Source organism: Ammospiza caudacuta, chromosome 2 (assembly GCF_027887145.1).
Source record: "Ammospiza caudacuta isolate bAmmCau1 chromosome 2, bAmmCau1.pri, whole genome shotgun sequence".
Classification (NCBI taxonomy): Eukaryota; Metazoa; Chordata; class Aves; order Passeriformes; family Passerellidae; genus Ammospiza; species Ammospiza caudacuta.
In genome coordinates this window covers 64612541-64625511 of record NC_080594.1, presented here as the reverse complement: position 1 = coordinate 64625511, position 12971 = coordinate 64612541, and the positions used below count along the sequence as shown (strand labels likewise).

General features: G+C 34.9%; 1 protein-coding gene across 1 annotated transcript in view; it reads left to right on the top strand.

The window, feature by feature from the left end:
• DIAPH3 (diaphanous related formin 3) overlaps positions 1-12971 on the top strand; it is a 201764-nt gene that overhangs the window by 94772 nt on the left and 94021 nt on the right. The window contains exons 20-21 of the mRNA XM_058822083.1: positions 8797-9036; positions 11583-11712. Of these exons, the coding sequence (XP_058678066.1) occupies positions 8797-9036; positions 11583-11712 (370 nt within the window). The remainder of the gene's footprint in view (positions 1-8796; positions 9037-11582; positions 11713-12971) is intronic.

Sequence of the window (12971 nt, the reverse complement as noted above, 5' to 3'; positions counted from 1 at the left end):
TTTGGGTTTTCTTTAGATAAACTATTTTCCACTAGGTTCTTTCTTTCACTTACTCCAGGCCAATGTCTCAGAGCACAGATATTATCATGTATTACTGTGGAGCTTTGTTTTTGGTTTAGAGTTGTGGGGTCTTTTTGGGGGTGGGAGGGGGACAGGGAGGGGCTTGTACAGATTCATTAACTATTTCATGACAATTACATTAATTCTGTTCATCTTACTAAAAATTTAGTTTGCTATTGTTACCTTAACTTGATGTTATATTGAATGTTGTATTTTCTTGCTCAAATTCATGGGGTATTTCAAATTCATGATGAGGTTTTCATCAAACTTGTGCTTGATGAAACATAAATACTCAATTGCATCTTGTTTTACCATGATTCTTGTGTTGTACTTGGCTTTACTTACTGCAATGAACTTCTCCAAAACTTCTTAAAAACTTCCCTAACCTTCATATTGTTTTCTTGGTAATTTCATTAATTACCACAGAATCACAGAGTATTCTCAGTTGGAAGGGATCCACAAGCATCATTGAGTCCAGCTCTTAAGGGCATAGCCCTTAGAGGGATCAAACTCACAATCTTGTCTTTACTAGCACCATGCTGAATCATGCTGAATCTTGAATAAAACTTGATAATGGTGAAGATTACCTTGGAGATGAATGAGGTTTCATCTAGATGTTCATCTTGGTAACTGTTGAGAGAGGTTGTATTTTGCAGGTTTTTACTTTTTGTACCTGGTTCTTTCTTCAATGGACAGTATAAATATTTTGTTGCTTTAGGATTTTTAGCAGTGTTGATTTGTTTTGCAGGTAGTTCTTTCCTACTAAGAAAAAGGTATTGTTTTAGAGAGTATTTTTTCCTAATTTTTGGTGTAGTGTCTGTCATCATATCAAAGAAATGTTTAAGGAGTAGATAATTTAGTAAATATTAATCTAATTTATTTTCAGTGAAGTTGATGTAATAACTACTAGTTAGATTTATTGATCATGACTGATACTTTGAGTGCAGTAATCTGTTTAATGGATTTTTACTGAACTATTACCATACCACTGGTTAATATCTTATTTATTAGGAAGTTGGGCACAAGCATCTTCTAGCTGTTCAGAACTTTAATATTCTGAATTCTCATAGAATTCCATTCTGTGATTTGAGGTACACTTGTTTATTTACTGTGGCTGTAATTCTTTGTGTTGTAAAATAGTCCTAGACTATTTCAAATTTATTATATGGTTTGATATCCATGAATGCAATTCCATTTAAGAAATCACAGTTTGATGCTCTTTATCAGGGATCCCTGTGCCTCTAGGTCTGACATTTCAGGGCATTTAGCGAGGCACAGAGGTGCATGGCAATGTTTAGTCCCATATCAGATGGCTCCAGATCTTTGCTGCACCTCCCCTCCCCTCAGTGTCCTGTAACTGCAGTTCCCAACTTTACAGCACGACTCATCTGCCTCTCCTCCCTCTCTTGTCCACACAGCAGTGCTAAGGCTTCAGGCCTACCCATGCCAAGATATTTTAGCTGTTTGTTGCCCTAGGAACCATTCCAAAAAGTAGTTCTGAATTGATAATGCTCCATGCATATAGCTGAATCCAGTAGTAAATTCCAGCATGAGACAACTGGAACAGGTTGCCCAGGGAATGTGGATGTCCCATCCCTGGAAATTTTCAAAGCTAGGTTGAATGAGGCTCAGAGCAACCTGGTCTGGTGGAGGGTGTCCCTATCCACGGCAGGGGAGTTGGAGCTAGATGATTTTCAAGATTCCTTCCAACACAAAAATATTCTAGGATTTTATGTAGCCTCATCAGTGCCTGTAATCCTTAGTGGTATAAAATGGTCATGGTCCATATTAAATTTATTATGTGGTTTGAAATCTATAAATGCAATTCCATTTAAGAAATAAAAGTTTTGATGTTGTTTATAAACACTTCTAATGTAAAAAGTTTCTGATGCTTGACAGGATGCTATTAGTAGACATTTGACCTCAGGTGTATGCAAGTGTACTAGCATTCTTACATATGAGAATACTGTCTCAAGAGCCACATGTGATAGCTCCTGCTGTCTTTCTTTTCTTGTAATCTGAGACATTCAGAAAGATGTTCCCATATTGTCTGGTAGTGAAAAAAAAGGAAACAGATTTTTCCTTGATCACTTATATTTGCTCAAAGACAAAATTGAGGGAATTACAAAATATTGTTTCAGAAATAATTAATGTTCAGATCTTGTGAAATTCACTGACAGCTAACCCAAATAGAATTTGGCAAGCAATCCTCATGTGGCTTCACAGCTTGTTCACTGATGGATGTGTTTTTAATGAGTTCGTACCAAAGGAAAAGATTTCACTAGAGTAAATTGAAGATTAGAGTGAGGCCTGATGAAGGCTAGTTTGTCTTAAATAATTCAGAAGACACTTAAATTGATCAATTCCATATTCAGCTGATAGTTTCACCTGTATGTTCTTGTTGAGGATAACTCAAAATGTAATAATGTTTTTTCACTGTTGTCTGGAAAATATCATACTATCACTGTTTCTGCAGAAGCGTACTCTGCCTTTCATAAGACTTGATGCTTGGACAGAGGCATACCTAGTGACATTTCAGTCTGTTTAAAATTCTGAAGTGCTGACGTGCGTCTGGGCTGTGAGATATTTTGATTGTGTTAATTTCTATCTGCAAACCTTATCTTCTGTGTCTTCTAGATGTCATGTGTATCTGCTGCTCTGCCTTGTCAGTGTTCTTTATCAGTATTTCCAGCCTTTCCAGGAGTGTTGCCAAAAATTAACTTTCTCTTATATGCCATCTGTGAGAGTTAAAGAATCTTTATGACAAATTGCAGTCAAGTTACTTATGCTGTTGCGAAGGAGAACAACCTTAACTCCTGTAATGTTGATGTTTTTCAAACCTTGAACCTAGGTAAGGGTAGAGAGCAAGGCTCCAGAATACCTTCTGAAAATGGCCATCATGAATGATCTGCAATAATCTGACTGTTTGCAATTGCCATTGGATCGGCTTGTATTAATTCCTTTGTGATGCCATATTACAGATGAGTGCTCCTGTAAACGCTTCAGTAGAAGCAGACCTTACTCTTATCTCTTGTTTAGTTCTGGTAAAACCATTTTGTGTAGTTAATCTAAAGAACAATTAAAAAAAATTGTCTTACTGCCTGATATTAATTCAGATGGCTAAGTGGGTGCTTGTTATTTGTTCTAGCCCACACACAGGCTATCTCAGTTCTCTTCTTGGCAGATATTGCTGCAGCTTCAGAGCAGGAATGTTATTTCTCTGAAGGGTCCTCATCTTTTGCTTCCAGCCATTCACTTTGCACATTCTATCAAGGGCCTGTCCTGGATCCAATTTGATGTTTTTCTTCACTAGTAATGTAAGCAACCCTCTAATGATCATGTCATGCATTACATATCATAAGGAAAACACTTCTGTGTGTAGTAGGGACCATGGTCCTGCCATTTTAACTCATCAAATTCAAGGATTTCTTGGAATTTAGCCACCTAAATTGAGTTAGGTATCCAAATGACTGGCTAGTGTAGGGCAGCTGTGCTGAAAGAACCATGAGGCTGATCAGTACTTATTTAATCCCTAGAGCCTGAAATTAATATGCAGCTATTTCACCTTTCCCGCTTTAGACATTAGAGCCCAGTGCAGCTCCAGGTGCTGTAGGATTTGCTTTCCCTGTGATCATTTTGTAGAACTGAGAAACTCTCCAAGTCATGCAAACTGTCATCTGCAGCATTCACTTATGTGACATGTCAGACTGTTTTTGCCACAGATTAACTGTGGTTCCAAATACACCAAATAACCATTGGATAAAAATTCCCCAGTCATTACTGAATTCACTATTGACCAGGCCACAGAAGCTCTGCAGTGGAGTGTTTTTTCCTTAGCAGTACTGTCATGATCATAGACACATATCTTCCTTCTGAGAAAATTAACTGGGACACACCTTGTTGGGTCAGGAGAGAAGATGATGCAAATGGTTGGAGGCCTGACCTTTTTTTGAAGTGGGTCTTGTCTGTCACATCAAAGACATCAAAATCATCTGCAAGCTATGTAACATCAAATTCCACTATTATGTGGGAATTGTTATGATGGTTCAACCTGATGGGAAGTACTAAACTTGCTGTCATGATTTTGAGACATTCTCATCCAGACCTTGATCATGTGTCTTCATGACCTCTGTTTTGGGATATTCCTTATAGTAGACTTTTCATTAGGAGGTGGATTCCTAGTAATAGCCAGACAGAAAATGAGGCATTTATTTTAAAGTCAGGCTTACCAGATTTTTCGATCTGGAATACAGTTTCAGAAACTTTTCTCCATTTGGTTTGATGCTATAATATTTGCTTTTAAATTCCTCAATGACATCTACCCTTGACTTCTGGTGTTACTTTATTTATTCTTACTACCTGTATGAATTAGAGGTTTTACAGAGGATTTTTACCTATATTAAGCTCTTGACTTGGTTTCCCATGAGGCAACCTTTTCAGTCTGATAGCATCTGCTCCATATGTGTCTTTTAATGAAAATAGCCTTTCAGACATCTGTTAGGCCAGCTAAAAATAGAAGAATTTTGGAAATTTGGACCCTCTCCTTCTTGGAAGTTTAGTTTTTAGGAAAATATTGTCTGGTTTCAACTTGGAGAAACAAAAGCGGTCTGCATTTCGTACTGATCAGTACATCTAATTGTATTTTTGGATAAGACAAAAGAAACGGGCTGCTTTCTTTTCACAGAACTTACCTTCCTGTGAATTTCAGCCTGAAGATGGTAAGCTCAGCTTATTTTGACAGCTGTGTTGTAGCCCCCATTGGCAATTCTGAGATGTGCTCACTGACCTTGCTGGGCCATCTTTGTTGAACATAATGCAATCCAAAACATTACCAGGGATTTTCTGCACTGTGAATCAGTGCGCTGTCATCCACAAGACAAAGAAGGCTGCCTGTGTGCAGCTAGGAGGTAATTGATAGGTGTTGTCCCTGTGTCACTTACAGTACACTGCCTTCTATTCTGCTCTGAATGTCCTTTAGGAAAATATTTGATTTGCAAGAAACTTACTTAGTGGTTCACGCTGATTATAATTCAGGCTGGAGAAGCAGAATAACAGGACATGCTCTCCATCATTGCTAATAAGGCTGAAAAGTCATTAGTTCAATTGTTTGCATGTATACATACATATAAATATGTGGATATGTATACATATATATATATATAAATGTTTATATGTGTACTCGATTTCTCTTAAGTAATTTTAATTTTGCGTTGGCAGTTCTTGACTTTATTAGTATTCCTTGAGGGAAAAGAGTATGTCAAAGGTGAAGAAAGAGGTACTATTTCCACTATACATAAAACATTTCAACAAAAATACTGATTTTCATAGCGAATTGACTTTCCATAGTGTGAAATAATGTTTGATCTTTCCAGAATGCTGCTTGTTTTCACTAAGATTTAAGCATGTTGGCTGTCCTTTTCAAACTGAGCAGGATGTTCTTTTATCTTCTTTAAACGTGATAAAATACCTGTTAAGGTATCAGTCCTTCCCTGTCTGATTTTTTTTCCTGTTTTTCAAGTGCCTGGGTTTAAAGATAAGTGTCATTTTTACCTCTGCACTCTTAGGAGTTCACTGATGCTGCAGAGGTGAAAGCCATACATTATCCACAGGGAATGGTGTTCCAGTTTGCTCTCTTTAGTCAGCTTGGCTGTAACTGTTATTTTACTTTTCGGATGAGAACATTTTCAGGTGGTCTGACAGCCTCAGCACTGGTACTCCTTTTAAAGAATGCATGAAACTGAAGTGCTTGCAGTGTTTTTTTCTATGAGCTTGTGACAGGAATGAAACCCCTTCAGTGATCAAAATGTAGTGTCAGTGGAACTTCTGAGATGCTTTCCTTTACTTGACATCATCAGAAAAAGGTAGTGAGAGTACACATATATCAGATTGCACATTCTTGTAGTTGCCTTGTGATTTATGCTGTATTTGAGAGGAGGACCTGTCTTTGCTGTTGGATGTGAGATCTGTGAGAGCTGCTACTAGGTATCTCTACTCATAAGTCAGTTCCCATTTGGACTTGCTTGTAGTGAAACTCTTTTTGTGGACTATTACTTAAAAAGTAGTACAATTCATTACCTGTGCACTGAGTTCTCTGACATGTATAGGTTTCTAATTCAACTTCCTGTTTTAGTTATTTGGATTGTTTGTTTTCAGAATTCCGCTATCAAAACTGACGTAAACTTATATCCTTATACTCTGATTAAAAAAAATAAGGGATGTTAACATAAGATGGTCAGCATTGCAACACTTAGATTCTTAGCACCTCTTGTAGTAGGGTGTATGGATTTTACAGTTTAAATATAACTGAACTACGTGTCACAAAAAAAGCCATATGTTACTAAGGGAACTCTTCTCAATTTTTGACTTAGCAAACAAGTAAAGAAATAATACCAACAACATGCATCTCTGTGATCTAAAGTACGTGAATATTTCAGTTTCAAGGATCTGCCTGTCTGAAAAGCCAAGCATCAACAAATGATAGGTCTTCTGGTAATTCAGTAGTATCTTGAATTCAATATCATTTAAAATCAATGCAACTTACAGTGAATTTTTGTAGTTTCTGTGGTTTAATATCAATGGTCATCTCTATTGCACCCTGAGTATGGTATTAAATACTAAAAATCTGGATAATTTCAGTGGAATGTTGTGGGTTTTTTTTTCCTAGTCTAGTCCCAATTTTTTTCTGGCTAACTTTAGGACAAAACTTATAACTAAAAACATGTTCTCAAGATGCTGAGTAGTAGTAGTACATATACAAATTTAGTAAGATAATTGAGGAAAAGGAGTTAATATGATTCTTCCTGACAGAACTTGTAGAATGAATTTATGACACTTGCTTCTGTCTACTACCTTAACGTTCTTTTATGTAGTTATTCTTAAATTAGGTATAAAGTTGTTAGAGTACTGTCTTAATTTCATGTGGAATTCAGGTATTTCTGTTTCTATTTTGCTGTGAAATGCCCTGTTCAAATTCAAGTGCCATTATCCTTATTTATCCATTCTTAAGAAAGAATTTTACCACACTTGGTGGATGCTATTTCATGTAGTATAAGAACAGAATATCTGCCTACAGTTGGTACTGAGCTAATAATGTTCAAAGTGTACATTTTAAGTGTTTTACTTGATGACCAGGCTGGAGGCAGTCAGTCGACTAAAGTACAACAGTTGATTTTCAACCTAGTTTAATCTGAAAGACATCCTGATTATGTGATGTGCTCTATGTGAAAACCAAAGTACGGTTAGTGGAAATTATTTCCTATATTACATCATGATTTTTTACCTGAACTAAAATCCAAATGGTGTGTTTACTTCAATGAGACATCATCATGTGGCTGCATAGCTATGCAGGCATTTCTGAAATGGCCTAGTGACATAAAATGTTAAATGTACCTGATTTTATTTTCTTCTACTGTCACAGTAAAACCAATAAAATAGATTGTAAATTCCATCCTCTTCTGCCTCTATATCAAACCTTTTGGACGAGACAGCCTTCAGTTTCACTTTACACTGAAAATGGATGGAGTGTCACCATTATCCTTTACACTGAGTCTCTGGGGGTAATCAGTGCCATATGACTTATGAATGCTGCACTGTCAGAGGAATTTTCACATTGGTAGGCTAGATCTGTGTTGAGAAATAGTCTGTAAAACCCTTAGGTATCACTGTGGTTTGGAGGGGGATGTGTCCAATTTAGAGGCAAAAGTTTAAGGCCATTGTATGAAGCCTACTGCTTTGTAGGAGAAGTGCCAATATTATTGCTTCTTTCTTGCATCGAGAAGTACTGATAGCTGGAAACAACGTGTTCTTTATTAAGAAAAAAAAAGCAAAAACTTAGTTTAGGATTTTGAGAATCGTAAAGAAATTATTGTCTTGAACCTTGCCTTGAGAAAGAAGACAAGCACGAGGAAGGAGATCTTACGGAATTCATTAAATTGATGAGAAAACAGGGATAGGGAAAAAGAAGATAAGCAGCTAATTGAATAATGTTTTAGTGTTCCTTGTGTGGATGTAGTAAACATGTGCAAAGTCTTTTTGGAGTGAGAATTCGGTGACCTAGTATATAAGAAGGTCAAAATTTCTGTTGAAAATACATAATCAGTAAGCCATAGAAAAAGCCAAGTCTTTTGTATGTGATCAACAGAAGCTGTTTTCCTGGAAGCATTCAGCTGCAGCTAATGAACTGTATTAGGTTAGTATACAGGAGTGTAGGGGGTATGAATATTGGTATATATTAGTGTATACTATATTGAGTATTTCAAAGATTTTTTCAAAACTGTTATTTTCCTGCAAGTTTATCATAGGCTCTTATTGACGTCAGCTTTCAAATATTCGCACCAGAAAATGAGATTTGTCTTGTTTTGGTACATCCAGAGTTATACAAAATTTGTGAACTACTTCCATTCCTTTGCAACTACTGGGTCATAAACTTGGATTAGTTTTATGGGATTTGGTATATGAGTTGACAGATGTGATATATGATGACACTTTATCTTTTATTGCTTACACATACTAGTTATTTGGAAAGGATGGGGGCAGTTCATATTAACCACAAGATGGGATTTCAGTTGCTTACCCAAGTGTCTCTCATTCATTCATTTATTTGCTATCAGTTATAGCAGATATATTGCTTCTTCAAGCCTGTCACACCAATAAATCATTTCAGAGCGTATGCATTTGTACAGTGCCAAAGTGTACCATGAATTTTAAAGGAAATCTTCTATTTTTCTTTTCAATCAGATGAGCAACGTGAAGAGACTACGGCCACGGCTCAGTGCTATTCTTTTTAAGCTTCAGTTTGAAGAGCAGGTGAACAACATCAAACCTGACATCATGGCTGTCAGTGCTGCCTGTGAAGAGATAAAAAAGAGTAAAAGCTTTAGCAAGCTACTGGAACTAGTATTGTTAATGGGAAACTACATGAATGCAGGTTCTCGGAATGCACAGACCTTTGGATATAATCTCAGCTCCCTATGTAAAGTGAGTTTTGAAATGTCCATATACTGCATAAATAGTTTTGATGCTTTTCCTGCAGTTAATTATTTGCTTACTATTTTTTTCCTTATTATTTGCATTAGTTGATAGTTTGAAAAGTACAGTTGATCCATGAACAGTCATCTTAAAACTGGCTTGCATTTAATCACTTTTAAGTGATTTTATTCTGAGGGAATAATAAAAAACCCAAACTAAATAAGGTTGTGTAAGGATCCAATCACTGTGATCATAGTAGTTTTGTAATTTTAACAGGTCTGAGCACTTCTAAGGCATCTATTACATTTTAGTATGTTTTAATACAGTTATGTTTTCTTTTGGACATGAATTTACTCCTTATGTGATTCGCTTATGTTGCTCAGTTTCATCAGTTTCTTGCTTCTTCTGCTTTTTCTTAAATTTTCACTCTTTCAACTTTTGTATAAGGTATATACAAGAAAATGTCTATACTTTTCTGGTGTTAATTTATAATCCATTCTAATGCTAGTTACCTTTCCCATATTTAGTGTTGTTGTTTTTTTCCTATGCTCCCTGGGAAATTGCTGAATAATCTTCAGAGTGCACATGTAGTTCTTACAAGGAAGGAATTATTTGAAACTTTGTATGTACTCTTTGTCTTTCTGTTTCTTTATCTTTTTGCACAAGAGAAAACACAATTTGTTAACTTTTACATTCATGAAACTGATCATCTTTATTCTGCCATATTTCAGAAGAATTCTTTCACTGAGTGTTGAATGTGATACCTATGACATAAATATTCATAAAGAATAACCTATATTCTTTCCCTAGTCTAAAGTAAGTATTAAGCATGAGTCATCCACCTGAAGTTAATACATTTTAGTTGAAGTGATTGAGTTAAAAAGACAACTTGCTGAGGAACATATTCAGAAGGAAGATACTAAAGGTTCTTTATTCTTTAGATGCATTTACTTAAGTATGATTTGACAAGAATCTGTCCTATGTCTGGTTATATTCTCTGTATTTTTAATGCACAAGACAAAATATATTATGAAAAGAATAAGAGCAGGATCAAAAGTCAGAATTTATCTTGGAGAAATAATTTATTAAGATCTAGAATATGAAGATTTTGAAGATAACCATGGAGTACTAGAAATAGGAGAAGGAATTGATGTGTATAGATAATGAAAGTATGGAATGAATGACTGTATTAATTCTTCTGCAAAAGAGAACAGCCATGAGTAGTCTCAGGAGATACAATATTGATATGCTAATACTCAATCATTCATTAATTAATGATGTATTAAATTATATGCATGTTTATAACACAGGTTTGTATTTATAGCTAACTATTGTTAGGTATCACATGCACCACAGTGTCACATTGTAGAAGTTTTTTGTGGTGTTATTGAGACATCTTTCAGTGAGATTCCCAATACAATAGAAGTAACATATTTTATAACATTGCATACAGTAAGGTTCCTAGAATATATTTTTGGGTTTTGATATATATGTGTTCCATTTCCTGTTTATTTGGAAAGCTGTGTTACTAATCCACTTTTCTGGAGGAAAACATGCATGCTCTGGGAGAGTATATCTCAGCACAGTAGCATTTTGATCTTTGGAAATAAACAGACTTATTATAGTTAATTATGAAAAATCAATACTGTGTTAAGGACTTGGTGCCATGATATTCAGATGGACAAATCTTTGTGTAATTGTGGCAGCCCTTTTTATACTCCTGTTTACTTTGTGCATACATGCTTCTATACTTTTCATAATATTTTTTTTTATGCAGAAATAGTTCTTAAGTAGTGAATTAACACTTTCATATGTGATGCCATTTTCTATTTATAAAAATGTCTTTGATTTGAAAGAACATCTCATTTGAAAGACTGCAACAGAAGTTTGTCAGTTGTCAATTGTTAGTGTTTTTACTCAAATAGCTGCAAGATTTAAATTGGCCAGGCTTGAAAATAATTTTATATGCATAAAGAGTCTGGAAAGAAAGCTTTACATTTAAGAATTCTTTAAGTCAGAATTTTTAAACAATAACACCTTATGAGCTCTTATTTACTGTATTGAGAATTGATAACAGGAACTTGTGTGTGTTGAGCTTCTGTAGCTTCCACTACATAAATATTTTTACGTTAGAATTAATTTTATACATAAAGAAGGAAATCATGTCATCAGTGGATACATGCATTATGTATAGTTAGATTTTGTTGATTTAACTTTGATTTTTCTTTTTTGTACTTTCATGTGCTTATTCACAGTTTTGTAAATATCCCCGTATTGTTGAATTAAGTACATTTTAAAAAGAAATATGTATATTGTTTTTGAATATGAACACAAAAATTGCGTGAAATGAAAAAATACTTAGTCCAATCTTTCTAGGGATTTTTAGCAAGGGGGGAAATTAAACAGCCCATTACTGTCTTTAAAAAAATTTACTACTCTAATAGTTTCCTCTTTCCTTTCTCAGATGAATAATTACTAATATATATCAATTATTAAAATGCCAGAGACAAAATTTTTCTCAGTGTTTTTCCATTTCTTTTTTTCCCCCTTCCCAGCTGAAGGACACAAAGTCAGCAGACCAGAAAACAACATTGCTTCATTTTCTTGCAGAAGTGTGTGAAGAAAGCTATCAGGATGTCCTGAACTTTGTTGAGGATTTTCAGCATTTGGATAAAGCTAGTAAAGGTTTGTGTAACTAACTAAAAGTTTTGATTTTGACACATTTCAATGTCTTGTGTATAAGATGATGCTTTTTTTTTTACTAACAATATTGAAAAAATAGATATTAATAATCAATATCTCAGATCAGTAGTTTAAGCTGCTGCGAATGGTCTTGAATTGTTTGGTCCTCTAACACTTACTACAGGACTTCTCATTACAGTTCCTCTAACATATTTTCTAGAACCATTTTCCATACTGGATTTCTTTTAAAAGTTCTTTTCTGTTACCAGATCTTAATTCCAATCTTTGATCTTTTATACAGTAAGAGTATCACTCACCGTCTTCTAATTCAGACATTTAGAAAGGCTGTCCTGGCGTCGCTTTATTTTATTTTATTTTATTTTTTTCTAAACATGGAACAGTTGTATCTTCCCTACATGTATCTTTTTCATGCAACAGTAGCATTGGAAGTCTGTAAAAATGTGTAGTTTCATCATGCAATATAGAATCTGTATAAGCACCAGCTGAGTTTTTTGAAATTAACTTCTTAATTAAAAGTTCCTTTTCCACGTTTTATAAGTTTAAGTAATTTAAACAGTCAAAGCATATGGGTAGAAATTGATGTTACCTTAACACTGTCATTCTCTGGCAGGAAAAAGTGATTGGATGGGCTCAGTTAAAAATAGTTTATGTCAGTTTGGAAAATATCAAAGTTTATCTATAATGTTTTGTAGAGTGTCACTCTCATACCTCAGTCAGTCCCCCTGCCACAAATTACAATTTTGCAAAAGCTGCCTCTGATAGAGGACTTGAGATAGTGGTCACTTACATAGAGTTCACTTTCTGCTTCTTAAAATTTCCAGTTTTACTTGGTGTAATATAACCCTGAAAAATTTCAATTATTTTTAAATAACTGTCAAATGCTTCAAGCTCTTCACCTAGCTGTTTGTACTGGTAATAGAAATACTTTCTGCTGTATATTAATTTGGTGTGTTTGGCATTATTTTCAGTGTTAACTGCTCACTGATTTTTTTTTTAAATCACTAATATGTTATTGTGGTTGAGTTTATTTTTATCCTTAATAGAAGGTGGTATTTTCAGTGTAGACAGTTGTCTTATATGACACTGCTGACTGTTTTCTGGAAAATTTCTGAGATCTAGATCACTGGCCATTCAAAGAGTAGCCAGTAAAATTATCAGTTAGCCCAGGCTTTTTGTTCTGTTCTAGGCATCTGGTAATAACTAGCAGTCTTTGATCTCACTCAGTATGAGGTAGGATGGAA